This window comes from Coregonus clupeaformis, chromosome 33 (genome assembly GCF_020615455.1).
Source record: "Coregonus clupeaformis isolate EN_2021a chromosome 33, ASM2061545v1, whole genome shotgun sequence".
Taxonomy (NCBI): Eukaryota; Metazoa; Chordata; class Actinopteri; order Salmoniformes; family Salmonidae; genus Coregonus; species Coregonus clupeaformis.
The window spans coordinates 30,253,962-30,270,992 of record NC_059224.1 but is presented as its reverse complement, the minus strand read 5'-3'; the positions used below and the strand labels follow the sequence as shown (position 1 = coordinate 30,270,992).

General features: G+C 42.5%; 1 protein-coding gene across 13 annotated transcripts in view; it reads right to left on the bottom strand.

Annotated features, from left to right (window-relative positions):
* The window catches only part of LOC121548978 (receptor-type tyrosine-protein phosphatase kappa), a 162,916-nt gene that overhangs the window by 85,367 nt on the left and 60,518 nt on the right, over positions 1-17,031 (bottom strand). For all 13 annotated transcript variants that reach the window (XM_041860717.2, XM_041860721.2, XM_041860720.2 and 10 more), the window contains one exon: positions 8,653-8,924. In XM_041860717.2, the coding sequence (XP_041716651.1) occupies positions 8,653-8,924 (272 nt within the window). The remainder of the gene's footprint in view (positions 1-8,652; positions 8,925-17,031) is intronic.

Here is a 17,031-nt window from a genome sequence, read left to right as displayed (position 1 = left end):
AAGACCCATTTGCCACCAAGCTTTAACTTCCTGACTGATGTTTTGAGATATTGCTTCAATATATCCACATAATTTTCCTTCCTCATGATGCCATCTATTTTGTAAAGTGCACCAGTCCCTCCTGCAGCAAAGCACCCCCACAGCATGATGCTGCCACCCCCGTGCTTCACGGTTGGGATGGTGTTCTTCGGCTTGCAAAGCCCCCCTTTTTCCTCCAAACATAACGATGGTTGTTATGGCCAAACAGTTCTATTTTTGTCTCATCAGACCAGAGGACATTTCTCCAAAAAGTACGATCTTTGTCCCCATGTGCAGTTGCAAACCGTAGTCTGGCTTTTTTATGGCGGTTTTGGAGCAGTGCCTTCTTCCTTGCTGAGCGGCCTTTCAGATTATGTCATTATAGGACTTGTTTTACTGTGGATTTGCACTTTTCGCACCAAAGTACGTTCATCTCTAGGAGACAGAACGCGTCTCCTTCCTGAGCGGTATGATGGCTGCGTGGTCCCATGGTGTTGATACTTGCGTACTATTGTTTGTACAGATGAACGTGGTACCTTCGGTCGTTTGGAAATTGCTCCAAGAATGAACCAGACTTGTGGAGGTCTACAATTTTTTTTCTCTGAGGTCTTGGCTGATTTCTTTTCATTTTCCCATGATGTCAAGCAAAGAGGCACTGAGTTTGAAGGTATGCCTTGAAATACATCCACAGGTACACCTCCAATTGACTCAAATGATGTCAATTAGCCTATCTGAAGCTTCTAAAGCCATGACATCATTTTCTGGAACTTTCCAAGCTGTTTAAAGGCACAGTCAACTTAGTGTATGTAAACTTCTGACCCACTGGAATTGTGATACAGTGAATTATAAGTGAAATAATCTGTCTGTAAACAATTGTTGGAAAAATTACTTGTGTCAAGTACAAAGTAGATGTCCTATCGGACTTGCCAAAACTATAGTTTGTTAACAAGACATTTGTGGAGTGGTTGAAAAACGAGTTTACTGACTCCAACCTAAGTGTATGTAAACTTCCGACTTCAACTTTATATGAATTAGATATTTCTGTATTTCATTTTCAATAAATGTGCAACAATTTCTAAAAACATGTGTTCACTTTGTCATTATGGGGTAAATGTGGAATAAATCAAGGGGTATGAATACTTTCTGAAGGCACTGTAAGTATGGCTCAGTGTTGGTGGGGAAACGTGAGAACAGATTTACATGTAGCTATAAATGGTCAATTTAAAAGGATGTGCCTCCCCTTGAAGCTGATTATAGAAAATAACCCTCACTTCATGCACTTTGTTTTCCACTGAACACAACCTTTAATTCACCTTTCTTAGACTTCACAATTTGCTAAATCTATTGTGACACTTTACGGCTGAATCCTGATCCCCTGAATTACATTCTAAACATGCCTTTCAGCAGGAAAAGAGAGACACAGAATAAAACATTTACAATAATAGTTTGTACCAGCTGCAACCTAACTCTAGCATATTGATGGTATTTTGCTTTTAGCTGAGATTCATATCCTTTTAAGGGATCTCTCTCTTAATGCATACGACATTTGCTAAACAAATCTTAAGCCAGCACTTGCGATAATTCCAATGAGAGGATTATGGTATAAATCTTTAAGGGAGCAGTGTAGTCAGGGCAGTCACAGGAATCTGCCATGCTCCCAACCCCCCGTTCTATATTGGTTTTCCACAACTAGTGAAAATGGACAGATGTACTGTATTCGATTACGAGTTTTTTCACTCAATAACGTAATAACATGATCTTATTAGAGCCTGGTCGTACAACATAGATGAACAACAACACATATTACTCTCGGAGGGAAAAGGTGAAAGAGTAGCCATTTCAGAACTACCGATTGCAATTTTCAGTTGTGACAGTAAAGAGAAGAGGTTGGCCATCATTGAAAATTGAACAAACAAGTTGAGATCAAAAAAACTCTGCTGTGACACTCTGTGCTGGAGCAATTATCTTAACCGAGCTAGCTGCGACAGACTAGCCCTGATGTCACCCAGCCACAAGCCAGTAGGCTCACAGAGTGAGCTCTCCCCACAGCATGAGCCCCCTGACAGCTCTTTAAAAATAATACACTGCTCTCCTCCAGGTGAGGAGAAAATACTGATATATTCACAACACAGGCTGAGGATGACAGCAATTGGAATAAAAACGCTCACAGTGGATATATCCAAATTGTTAGTTTACCTTTGTTTACTCCATTTTGATTGGAGGTACTGAGGAGTTTCATCAGCAAACCAAGTCATACTGAGATAAAGTTAATTGGAAGTTCATTTATCCAAAATGTCTCCATATACAGTCAGTAAATACAGAGACTACTAAATGTCTCTGAAATCTGAAATACAACGAACCCAACTCAATGTCTACAGCACTGAGGTTACCTTTCAGAGGCTGAATGCTGGGTAGAGCCTTGGACCAGCAGGTCTTGGCTAGAGGAGGAGAGGAGCTGTGGTCTAGGGGGGTGGCAGATGGACCTAGAGAAGGGTTTCCTGTCTGCTGGAGCCTCACATGGAGACATGCAGGGACAGAATCAGGGATGGACGGACGGCCAGGCAGAGACTGCAGCTGTGCTGGAGCCTGCATGAAGCCTGCATGAGCTGCTCAAATGACCATGATGTCAGCAACTCCTGCCCTACCAGCTGGTATAGGTTGTGTATGTGTGGGTGTGGGTGTGGGGGGGGGGGGTCATAAAGCATTATTTTTCTACCCCTTTCTCTCAAACAGAGAAAAATGCAATCCATTGATTATAATATCAACATACACACAACCAACGCAGACATGTCTCAAGAATATCAAAACATGCGACCCAACTTTCGAGGCAAACTATGGCTGTGACTTAGAAATACAAAGCACACATTGTCAGAGATGCAAATGTGTGCATGCATGCACACGTGGACACACACACACACATAACACCCCCTCTGTCTGCCAGGCACCCACTCATCACATCACCCACCTGATGGGGGGGTATTTGCTGTTCTCTTATCACTTCACCTGTCACAGAGAGGCCTGGCGAAGAGGCATTCTGCTGGAGGAGCTACACCCCCCTCCCTCCCATCACCCATCTTCCATTTGCATGTATTCCACTGATCACTACCACAGCAGTCACAGAGTAAACACTGTCAGAAAAAAATACCACAATTGATACAAATGTGACGAGAGAAAAGCCTTTTATTTCCCTGGGAGCAGCCCGGGAGAAGTCATTCATCATGTCTATGGGGGGAGATGTGTGCCGAAATGTTTGCCTTTGAAGAAAGACGCAGCAACATGTTTTTCGGGCTCCGTTGTGATGTGCAGTGCTGCGAAGGCTCTCTCTCTCCTCCAGGATGGCCCATTAGAAGCAATATATTCTGGCTTCAGACTCCCTCCCATGATTCCTCACAGGGCGGTTCATAGGAGGTGCATCCCTCTCAGTTGAAGAGTAATCTCTCAGCTTTGAGAGATCAATTTCAATCTATCATTTCAACCGCTGCATGCCGGCAGAGGAGCAATCTCCATAAGCGGCCATTACACCATACTTTACTTTAATACGGCAGAGAGCCCCAATAATAATGAGGTAAGGGGCTTCAGGAAAATGAAAACATGTTTTGAGGTAGATACATACTCTACCTTTTTAACATTGATTGTTTCCGTATTCAGATCAATGGCCGGGGCCAAATTAGAGTGATTGCACTTGGAGAGATCGAGTCTGAAGCATGATGAGTGGGAGGGGAGAGGCCAGTGGTGAGGGTAGATGTTCACCCTGATAGGAACAGAGAGCAAATTCCTGACAAAATCATCAAACTACTAAACCAGGGATAGGAGATCTACCAGAATAAGGAACCAACACTGATTACAATGGAAGAGCAAACACAAGTCTTTCAAAGGGCCCAGGCTAATTTCACCTCAATAAGAATTAGACTCTAAAAACCATTGCGAGTGTGGCTATAATCACGTTAATCATCTTAAAACTGTGTCATTAACACTGATTAAATGATCCTAATGGATTTATTGCATAGCTCTGCTCCGGCTGGAAAAAGCCCTCGGTGCAAGAATTCAATTTAACTCAATGTAGCACAGTCAGCACCTTCTAACAGGTCAAATATGGACCATTAATGATAAGACCTGTTATTTCTACTCGACAGAAGGGCTGTATTCACACACAAACACACAGTCATAGCACTGAACAAAGTTCTTTGTCAGGCTGTGCTTTAGAAGAGTCTTCTTGTCTTTTGTTTCTTCCAGTGCAGAGAAGTGCTGAGAGCAGCGCAGCGGTCATTCCTCTGGATCGTCCACGCAGCGGTCATTCCTCTGGATCGTCCACGCAGCGGTCATTCCTCTGGATCGTCCACGCAGGGGTCATAATCATTACGCGTCACGACGCAGATGGAAATATCCAGGGCTAATCTAAGACCTCAACGGTTGAATTGCCCCCATTTCAATCTTCTGCAGGCCATCTATAGGTTCAGACGCAGTCAGAGCATCAGGAATGAGTCTGCGTTGGGCCAAAATATGGGAGGGGGGAGGGGGAAGTTGTGGAACGTTGACGAGAAGAGATGGAATGACCTTGACAAGAAATGCCAGCCTTCAGCCTTCAGACCTCCACCCTCCCCCACAACTACTCCCTTCCCTATATACACACACACACACATTTGAACAAACCAACCCCCACCCACACCAAGTGTACACAACAAGGAGTGCCACAGGCACTGGCTAGCCCTCTCTCACACGCCTAGTGACTCACACTCCTTTAAGTCCTCACTTGTCACTCCATTAATTAAAAGAGGCTCACACACACACACACACACACACACACACACACACAGACAGACACACACACACACCTCTAGCGTGGAAAAGCCTACCAGTCTGAGCCCTAATTGTTTTAACAGTCTTGATTGTTTAAATCCAATTTGGTCTTGAGCTAAAGAGTAAACACCTGCTTGTGAATAAATCATTTGGGTCCTACAGGCCCCTCCTTACCATTCCAGCCCCCCTCTATGACACCATAGTTCCTCTGAGATCCCCCTTTAAGACAACTAGAGTTGACGGCTGAGGGTTCTGGACAGCAGCTAAGACCATTTAGGTCAGTGCCCTTACCCCAGGACAAAGAGGAGACCGCATGTTTACTTTCGAATTGCAGCATTACAAAACAGTGTCTATTGGAGTAAAACATCACATATCAATAATAATAATATGCCATTTAGCAGACGCTTTTATCCAAAGCGACTTACAGTCATGCGTGCATACATTTTTGTGTATGGGTGGTCCCGGGGATCGAACCCACTACCTTGGCGTTACAAGCGCCGTGCTCTACCAGCTGAGCTACAGAGGACATATCCATGGCAATTAGTCAAAACTGTCTGAAGAGACACACAAATAGTCTATTGATACATAGAAATCATGCATGTATGACTGCTTCACCAATGTGTGTTCAGCTGCTACATTCTGGTGTAATATCTGACATAATTCAATGTTTAACAATCCCCAGAGGCTATGTAATCTCACTTCTAACATTTCATTAAACATTTATTTTGACACATTTAAATCAGTCCTAATTCATTTATTTCAATGCACATGCCAGAAGTAAATAACTATTATAAATGCGAAATAACATGATTCATTATAGTAAGAGACCAGTATTTACACACATAATGACCAGGTGTCTGGGGTCATCACTCAAATCAAAGGTGACAAAGACACCAATCCTGGGCTTCAAGGTGATGTGGAGTTGGAGAAATGCGGACAAAGGTCAAATCAGCAGTGAGCGAGCGAGCGAGCGAGAGAGAGAGAGAGAAGGACAAAGAGACATGCCGGCACTGGCCCTCGTGCTTCATTAGTTTCTCCCCTCTGATATCAGAGGCTATTAATTATAACGCTCTGCTCTCCCAAATGATCCCTAATCCCCTGCGTGTACAGACTTATTTACAGGCTAAGATGTCTAAGCATGCTCCGGCCTCTACAGGGGATCGGGGATGGGGGTGGGTGGGGGCTATCAGATCTCTATGATGGGATCTATTCAGACAAGGCCTTTCCCAGCACACCTTTTGGGAGACAGCAGCTCAGTTGGAGACACAAAATGTCATTCAGCAGGGGAGGAACAATGGAATGATGAGCTCTGGCCTTCGATCAAAAATAACTTGTTTCACCTGAACGTGGCTGACATTGTACATATTGGCAATAGAGTTATGAATCATCACTGAAACATATACACAAGTAATGAGCAAATGAATTGATGATGAATGCATTCGGATGCCTTTTAATACATCTTATTGATGGAATAAATGGAAAATCTACATGTGTGCAGTTCAGTAACTACAGTTTGAAGAGACCACATGTGTAATGACTACTCATGAACAGCAGAGGCAGCCAACTATAATGAAACAAAGACGAGCGCACACCTGTGGCCAAACCTTTTTTCTTACTCACTCACTCACTCACTTACACAAATAGCTCAAGCCAATGTAAGTACACATATCAAATAAAACATTTCAGAACAGTTACACTGATGCTTATGGAATTGAATGGTTCTATTTCATCTCTCACTAATACTACTGTTCTGGTATTACAGCAAAGTGTCCTCACAGAGGCATATGGAAACACAGGTGTCCAATTACACTAGCCATTGTCAGCATGACAGTATGTCAGAAGGCCTTTATAACTCTAGCTCTGACACTACTGGCAAAGGATACTAAGAAACCAAATATCTGATTAGAATAATGAGCATTCACATCGGCCACTTAAAATTCCCTATCACTCCAAGATGACACGTGTTGACAAGAGTACTGAATCATTCATTCTTCCCAATTAGTGATATGACAGGCCACGGGTTTCATGAACCATACAGAGAGAAAAGGAGGCAACAAAATGCTAATCAAATACTTACAAATACGGCATTGGCAGAGAAAGAAAGGGAGGCGAGCTTATTGAATCAAATCCCATTCCAAAAGGCGGATAAATAAAGTATCTGAAGAGCGAAAGGAGGGAGTGACGGAGAGGAGGCGAGAGGAGAGAGTACACTAGCTGCTGCATGGTAATTTGATAATCACAAAGTATCTGGCACCGAATCTTGTCCAACATCTTTAGCTTTCTGAATATTTCAAATCAGATTTTAGTCATTTACAGCCAATGTAGCTGTCTCGCATGGCGGACCTGGCGTGCCTCCAGGGTTGTGAAAAACAACAACTCTGAACCTTGCAGGGGAAATAAAAACCTGCCTTCACTTATGTTACAGGCTGCAGAAACGACAGCAGCAGCTATTAGCAGGACACTGAGGATAAAGAACCAGGCTATCACCCTTGTTCCTGTGTTACAGCCTTTCAGAGGTATAGCTCTGGGCAGTTTGGGTTGTCACCCCTGAATTCCTCACTGAGAACCCATACTCAGGGATGGGAGGTTTGGGTTGTCAGGCCGGCTTTAGATGGCGCAGAGTGACATGCAGCTATCCTACCGGGCCCCTCCGGCCTACACAGCCACACACATTGCCTGTGTGCCCCAGTCTCCACTCCTGAGTCCCGGTCAACACGGATAAATCAGTGGCCGAGCCTAGCCACCTTCCCCAATGTCTTAGACAAGGATCCCTGGTCCAGCTCCACTCAACCACATTGCTAAGACAAGCCCTCATTACCAGTGCACAAACGACCACTGTCGTGTGTGTGTATGTGCGTGTGTGTGTGTGTGCAAGCATGTGTGTGTGTGCGTATGCTTGTGTGTTTGTTAAATGGACTTATTAGTACCAGTCGTGACCCCTTTTAGGACCCCAGCCCAGATAGGGGAACACAAGGGCAGAGCGGGGCTGTAGGTCTTCCTCCCTATCGCCTCCTTAACCATCCATTCTCATTACAGAACTGGCTACTTGAGAGCCTTTCTTATCAGCTGTAAATCTGACTGTGAGGAAGGGTTAAATGATCTTCAGTGACTTACTATCACTCCCCAATTTACAGCTAAAGAAAAGTATTTACCTGTGAAATGAACCAGCATTTCTCGTCATGTTGCATGACTATGCATGATGACATTATACGATACAATTAGTTTAGCAGTTTATTGGCCAAAACTGAGCAAAATGAATTGGCAATAAAGAACGAAAACATAATAAACAAGAAATAAATTCAATGATCGAGCTGACATTTGGAGAACTATGCATTTGCCTGCTTTCAAAATTAGATGCATCACAATGTGGCATTTGAAAAATGCAAATATGCGCAAATTAATCCCTATTTATATGGAATCAGTTCATTGCCCGTGCCTTCTCAATAATAATTATTTTAATAATTAAACTGCTATAATTTATAGTCTTTAATATCCTTTTCCGGACCCTGCCTAATTTGAGAATCTAATTGCAAGTGGTGAAGAAAATTGGAAGACCTTGGCTTGAAGATCATCGAGCCTCAACAAAGACCAGTGAACGAGAGACATACAGCCAATAGGTTCATCTCCATATCAGTGCTACTGAGGCCTTGGTCCGTATGTATCAAATGTCTCAGAGTAGGAGAGCTGATGTAGGATCAATCCCCACTGTCCATGTAATCTTATTTTTTGTGATTTAAAAGTCCAAACGGATCCTAAATCAGCACTCCTACTCTGAGAAGTTTCATACAAACGGACCCAGATGGATAGGTAATGGAGTAGTGTAGTGGCTCTGTGTACCTGATACTCATTGGGCCAGAAGGTACTGACGGCCAGCTCAGCACGGAGCCAGTCCTTCCCGGTGTAGCTGGTCACATTCCAGATGGGATTAGCCAGGGGACCTTTGTTGACCTTCACCAGAATGTTCAGCGTCCCCGGGCTGGAGCCATCTTGGGTGTATAATAAGTAGTTGAAGTCAATACAGTGGGTGTCGTTTTCCTTCATTACTGGCAGCTGGATGCGTGCCTTCTCACCGGCGTCGTGCTGGGAGGAGTCCACCATCATGTAGGAACCTGAGGAGGAAGAGGAGAGGAGAGGAGAGGAGAGGAGAGGAGAGGAGAGGAGAGGAGAGGAGAGGAGAGGAGAGGAGAGGAGAGGAGAGGAGAGGAGAGGAGAGGAGAGGAGAGGAGAGGAGAGGAGAGGAGAGGGAGAGGAGAGGAGAGGAGAGGAGAGGAGAGGAGAGGACATTAGAGGACATGGAGAGAAGAGGGGCCTAGAGTCAGACTCTCAGCAGCTAACGGTTCTCCACTCCACTTGAAGTGGTCCAATGTTTCTTAGTAACACATTTTGGGTAAAGACCAAACAAATAGAAATGCTTTAAATAAAATACATTTTAATTGATTGAATATAGTTTGATGCACTAAATGAGAAAAAAATTTATTTTGGGAACATTGCCATGTAGAGTTCAGTGCAGGTCATTTAGTATTGATTGAACAAACAAATATCTAATTAAATTCCTTTTGGAATCTTTGTTATGCATGATTTAAATCCATTTTGCTCATGTGTTATCCCCTTAAGCAAGACATCAGGCCTGGCCAAAGCCTCATTTCACAATCATTTGTCACAAAATCAGTACATCTGTTCACCATTTTCAGGCCTGCCAAAACAATGACTCCAATTTAACTTCAGTTCTGATGACTCATATTGTACGAGAACTCTGAACCATCATTGTGTGTTCAGCTCCAAGCAAAGAAGGAGTTCTAAGAAATCTTTTAGGAACCCATCTGGGCATGTTAATGTATGCTGGGTTTTTAAATGGAGATGATTCGCTGTGAAGTGGCCGATATTTTCAAGGTGGTCTGAATGATTGGTCTGCTTTCATCGAGGACAAATACAAAGAAACCAGAAGGACCTTTGGAGTGCAGCAGTATACATTTTCTTCATTTGTGGTACAACAGCTTTTTGGAAAATTGCATTTACGAATAGCTAATTGTTGAAATGTATATATTTTCAAACATTTTAGTCGAAGACCTTTGAAATGGTCTGTGTTCAAAGGCGAGTCTTTGTCGTTGGGAACAAAGGGAGTTTGACTGTTGGAGGTTTGTTTCAGGAAAACTTACAAGAAAGCCTTCCTCCCCAAAGCTAGGCGGTGAGCCCTCCCAACGCCCCTCTCCCTGCTCCCTCCCCCCTCCTGACAGACTGTTCCAGCAGGGCCAGGCAGTGTATTTTTCACCCTCCCCTCCCACCTCCCTGGGGAACCATTCCATGCCAGGCAGTGTGGTTTTCATCAAGGTACAAAATAAACATGAGGCTTAAAAATAAAACGTGTCTGTTTCGCTCTCATGCATTACTTCTTTATGAGAGCAAGCTCAATTGGTAGAGCATGGCGCTTGTAACGCCAGGGTAGTGGGTTCGATCCCCGGGACCACCCATATGTAAAAATGTATGCACACATGACTGTAAGTCGCTTTGGATAAAAGTGTCTGCTAAATGGCATATTATTATTATTATTATTATTATATTATTATTATTATTATTATCAATCTGTCAGAGGACAAACGAAAGAAACGGAAAGAACGCTACAGCCAAAAGCTGTTGGCAATTCTATTACGCACATCTATGATTTCATTTATTTATTTCACTTCCCCACTAAAGCTCAAACAAAGGACGTCCAAAGTTGGACAAAATACATACTTATTTTTTTCCTATTAAAAATCCTTGGACTTTGTTCTGAGAGGGAAATAATCATACAGCAATAATGAAAATGGGAGGGATGGGAATTTGCTAAACAGCATCTGAAATCAGATTTGATTCATTTGGACTGAAAACAAACAAATTCACCACCTTTCTTCTGTTTATGCCTCCAAATTCCAACTTTACCATGATAGCCTGCTATCTCTCTGAATCACACAGCCAGCCTCAAAGCACGAACCTCCTTTCCGACACAGACAGGTTTGAAAACTGCCCATCATATTAACAACATACTGTAAATGTGCACTCCACATACTGTATGTGCTCAATTATCAACAACACACATGTGCAATTAAAATATGCACTCAGTTAGCCTACATGTATTTATTTCATATCAGCACCGCACAATAAGGTGAAAGGTGTGTTTAGAGCAACAGTGTTGAAAACCATTTCTGAGGTAGCCTTCGAAGCAGAAACACCTCAGGGAACCAGTTTCTGCCCATTTCATAGACACTGGTCTCCAATCTGCATCACAAAGACTATTTCCCAGAGAATGTGAGTAGCTTTTACTCCTATGGCCCTTCCTCATTGTGATAATTGTTGGGTAACCACCTGTTTATCAAACCAGGTCCTGAACGACCTGGTGATCGGGGTCCTGGAATAATGTGGCTATGTGAAATGAACAGATGGGGATCCACTGTATCATATTACTCATGAATAGCCTCTTGTGTCTCAATGCAAATTGGTAAGGGTCTCGGTCTTGTAAATATGTTGTCTGTTTTATGATTGATTCCACATTCGATGTCGGGAGAACCACTTAGGCTCCTTAGAATGGCGTTTTTTACTTGAGGTATGATATCCATGACAAACCAAGATCAAGCAAGGGTTACTTTTTCTCCAATGTGTCTCACCAAAGGCTAAATCTGTTAAATCCATCAATGCCATCAAGGCCAGAACCCTTCTCAGATTCATAAGCAGTGTTACAGGATGCAGCTGGGTCCACTCTTAAACCACGGCTGAAAACACCAGAAACCAGGCGTCCCCTCAACTACTGCTTTACGACAGATTACAAACCTCCATTTCCTAAAAAAACAACAACCTGCAATTAAGGTCGGCCCAAACCCTGGTGTTAAGTTGAGTACAGTGATGCACTGCCACAAAACACTGGCTTCTCTACAATGTCTGGGGAGCGAGTGCCACAGACGAGTGCTGTGGTGGTATTCCTCTGCAGAGCTCCAGAACATTGGATCTGATAAACCCCTTGGCCTGAGGAACAGGGGAAGCCCTAAGCCTGTTATCTCACTCAGAGTTTCAATCCTCAGGGCTCTCCCTTTCTCTCCAGAACCCGGCCTGTCCTGCTATCAGTCTACATCAACATGGGCCAGATAAACTCAGCTGAAATATGAGATTCTCAAAAGGCGGGGGGAGCATTGACAGCTGTGGTGATCTCCCTTTCTGGACCACTGGCTGATTACATTCTTGATCATAATTCAACATCCACAAATAATTAATTTATGTAAATTCAATTTACTTTGAAAGTAGTTTAAGAAGTGTGAGCCAACAGTTAATAAAATGGTGTTTTAATGCATTACATTAGACTTAAGCAAACAAGCATATCATCACTCATATCCAACACAACACAGACTTTTCAGAATTGCGCTGGAGATCAAAAGCACATGTTTATGCCTGCTGGTGTTTGTAGTGAAACCCGATAGCCATTCAAAGCAGAGCTGCTTTGTTCGAGTGAAACGAACACAATCTCCTCTCCTCTTTATGTCAATGTATACAGTTCTACTCGAGGTGTAGAAGCAGTGTGAGAGAAAAAAAAGTCCATGTATGTCTGGAACAAAGGGAAAGCGAGCTAGAAGTCTCTCCGCTAATGCCAGAGCGTTCAGATTGTATGAAAGACCCAACTAAGCTCCTAATAGGCCATATCGCCTGATTCAGACAGGCTTTTTACAACAGGGAGCTGTGTTTATTTGATGCATCTGGATTATTCTAATGTGGTGATTGGCAGTGTTTGGGAAGCTACTCTGAAAATCTAGTTTATAGTTTACCAAGCTACCAATTACTTCACACTGGAAGAAGTTAAGCTACCCTTAAGAAAAATACAGCTTACTTAACAGAAATTACTTAGAAAAAGTAGTTCACTACATCTAAACTACTTTGTGAAAAATTATCATATCTTAAATCTGAAATGTCATAGACCACAAATTGCAAGCACAGATCACTCTGGAGTCAGATGTTAACAGAATGTGTAATGTTGCCTATTAAAAACAAAAAGAGAGTATTAGGTACAAGGGAGAATTAGGCAGGTCTGATGCCGAAAAATGACATTTTTGCCTCCTTCACCCATATTTCATTTTAGCCCCAAATATAGTGTGTGTAGTTGCAGTAGATAGCTACACTGCTATATGGCAAAAAAAAGTCATTAACTACTAAGATTTGAATTTAGTTCAACTACCACCAAGCTACTGCAAAATGTTATTAAATGACTAGCTGAACTAAATATAGTTCACTAATGACGGAGTAGCCACAGCTAGAGCACAGTTGAACTGCAGTGGTGGCTGAGGCTGAGCAGAACATGACAGAAACATGGAGAGGCAATGACAGAGCACCACATCACTCCTCCACAACCAACCTACCTACCGACAGTCAGGCAGGCAGGCACCCAATGATCCTAACCAGAAACAACCCAAACAAACCCTTCTGAAACAAGAGGAATACTCTCTAACCTGTGGTTTTGGTGAGCTTGGTACATTTGAAAGGATCTGATGTTATTGGATCTGATGTGAGTGTATCAAGCAGAGTTTGAAACAGAGGAAGTAGCATGTTGGGAAATTGTATTTTAACTAACCATATGGAATAAGTTAATTGGACGACTAAGGCCTACAGATGATGACTACACACAACAACTAGACGCCAGACCACAAAAATAAATCATGAATGAGCCTCTCCCAAAGGCTTATTAACAGGCTCAACCACAGAGTTGGGCTGGGAAGTTACAATGAAGAAAACAGGGGTTAAACAGACAATAGTACTTTACCATCACAACGACACACAAACCCTCTAAAACTGCAGAACCCTTACATTTGTACTAGTTATTTTCTATCATTCTATCCAATGTTGCTTTTATATCAGCATTCATGCTGAGATTATTTTTGTTCAGAAAAGCTTATAAAAACAACAATTGGAGAAAGACTAATAGTGAGAACATTGTTGCTAGATTTAGGCGTACAATACAACATGTACAATAAATGAATGTTACAAGCAATTTCCCCTGCTGTTACGCAACTGGGTATGACATTGAGGGGGGTGAAAAACAATGACAACATCGTGTATAATTTCCTTTCCTATTACTTTACAATTACTCATCCAAAGGCGGAACATTAAAGAAAGGAATATGAAAGACATATGGCTTTTAGAGCGGATGTGTTTTCTTCACATCAACATCAGGTATCTAGAGGATGAATGCAGTCCACAAGATGGCTGTCATCAGATTCATGCCAGTGCACAAGATGGCTGTCACCCATCATGGCCTCAACCGCTGGCAGAACAGTCTTGTGAGTTACAAAGGAAACAGAGACAGCCTGATATGCCAAACAACGACTCCTGCTCTTGTATGGCATAAAAATCATGGCAATTTAAACCATGCTATTCCCTATTAGGACTCTCTAATATAACAGCGCAAAAAATCAGGCTTCACCTCATTATACACTGCCCTGCCCCACATTAGTGATCAGCCTCTACTGATTGTCAGGAGAGGTGTAGGCCTACCCACTCAGAGAAAGAGGCGTGAGGTTTGACACACTGGTGCAGTCAGTGCCGTACACCCACTCAGCCTCTCCAATGGAAGGTTTAATAGACCAACAGGGCCTGACACTGGCACTGAGCCAAGCCTGAGCCAAGCCTAACTCCACCAGGACCAAACTATAAGCACAGCTCCAAATGAATATTGATCGAGGGAGTCTCAAGCATTTGTTCTTCAGTGTTGAGAATGCTGTTTAGAAAAGTGTTCTTGGACTGAACCTTTCCCAGAATGTCAATCAAACGTGGTTTTCAGAGATAAGGAACGGGAGGTTTTTGCAGGGTAAATAGCACTTGTTATCTTGTCATGGAAGCTCCCTGATGTGTCTGCTTTTCATCCTCCCTGGCTGAGAAAGTATGTTAAGCTACTTTATGATGAAGCTTATTCCATTTGCGGGATCTGGTTGCTAGCTGGAAAACATTGGAGGCTGATCAAATCATGCTGGAGCTCTGTTTGCTTTGTTATGAAGGGGAGGAGAGTAGAGAGTGGTCCTGCAGTCAACCTCATGTCCTTTCACCCATTAAAATGGAGGATCACAGCTAGACTGCCTCGCATTCTTCTCAGGCAACAGCGATGTGGGAATATTCTAGTTAGTCAGTACACAGGTCCCTCCAAACATTTACACCACGAGGTTTACAAAAAGGTGAGCATTTTTTTCCCGCTAGCGAGATCATCATTCCACCTGCTTTAGTTCACGCTTGAAGTCATGATGAATGAAACAATAATTTTATTTCATTACCACTGCCGTTGCCTGTTTTCAAACAACCCGAGAGGCCTGTTAATGGAGCTAATTCCCATTGGAATGGAAACTCAACACTCCTCTTTAGATTAAAGGAACCGCTGCTATACTGTTCGCCGTACCGTCTCTACCTGAAACACTAGGTTATTCACCATAACTGACATACAGTAAACTGGCACCAAGGAACAAATGAAAACAAAAGACTAATGTGTCATCCTCCAACAATGTTAAGACAAATATCCTCAGAGCCAGAACTATCACTGTTTGACATGTGGCTATGCTATTGCGATTTCCTCATGCCATCTGTTAACACTACAAGTGCAATGTCGTTTTTAGCCCATAATAAATTCCTCTAATTTCTTACCTCACAAAAGACAATGTATTGCGAGATAAGTTTAAACCAGATATTTCTGGTTAAGTCGTGTTGTAAAAAGTGCCACCCTGAAGAAGGCACAGTGATGCCGAAATGTTGGTGGTTTACCCAATAAATGACTGGGAGTTTATATATAGTACCAGTCAAAAGTTTGGACACACCTATTCATTCAAGGGTTTTTCTTTATTTGTTACTATTTTCTACATTGTTGAATAATAGTGAAGACATCAAAACTATGAAATAACACATATGGAATCATGTAGTAACCAAAAAAGTGTTAAATAAATCAAAATATATTTGATATTTGATTCTTCAAATAGCCACCCTTTGCCTTGATGACAGCTTTGCACACTCTTGGCATTCTCTCAACCAGCTTCATGAGGTAGTCACCTGGAATCAATTTCAATGAACAGGTGTGCCTTCTTAAAAGTTCATTTGTGCAAAGAGAAATGACAGTCCATCATTACTTTAAGACATGAAGGTCAGTCAATATGGAACATTTCAAGAACTTTGAAAGTTTCTTCAAGTGTAGTTGCAAAAACCATCAAGCGCTATGATGAAACTGGCTCTCATGAGGACCACCACAGGAATGGAAGACCCAGAGTTACCTCTGCTGCAGAGGATATGTTCATTAAAGTTACCAGCCTCAGAAATTGCAGCCCAAATAAATGCTTCACAGAGTTCAAGTAACAGACACATCTCAACATCAACTGTTCAGAGGGGACTGTGTGAATCAGGCCTTCATGGTCGAATTGCTGCAAAGAAACCACTACTAAAGGACACCAATAAGAAGAAGAGACCTGCTTGGGCCAAGAAACATGAGCAATGGACATTAGACCGATGGAAATTTGTCCTTTGGTCTGGAGTCCAAATGTGAGATTTTTGAATGAGTAGGTATGTGTGTGTGTGTGTGTGAGTGTGAGTGTGAGTGAGCGTGAGAGAGAGAGAGATAGAGAGCGAGAGAGAGAGAGAGAGAGAGAGAGAGAGCGAGAGATGGAGAGCGATATGCCGGCACTGGTGCTTCATTAGTTTCTCCCCTCTGATATCAGAGGCTTTTAATTATAGTGTGCGACTTTCTTTATTTTTATAGCTTACAGTAAAAAGTGCCCAGCCATCATTTTTGGGCCAGACAAAGGCCGCCTCATTGTGTAACATTGTAATGGGACACAACCTTTTTCAGACAATCTGCTGATGACCTTTTCTGTTCTCTTGCATGATTAATTACCTAATATCTTATTAATTGGGAAATTTAGCTGAAAGTGAAATGCTTTAAAATCCTACGCATATCATTCCTGTCTAAAAAAAACAATTAAGCTGTGGAGAGGTGAATAGACAAGGTCACAGGGCCCATGCTCTCCACTTACCACGCTGCCTTCCCTGATATTATTTAAAAACCTTCATTGTGTTGGACAGTCTTCAAACCTAAATAGCACATTTTCGCTGCTGAGCACAAAGCTTTTTCTCTCTTCTCAGGAAATTAAATGACTTTTATATTTCTTACAATTGCGAAACGTTGGAATTAAGACTGTATTGTGGGGTAGTAACAAAGACAGAGAAGACCAGCAAGGC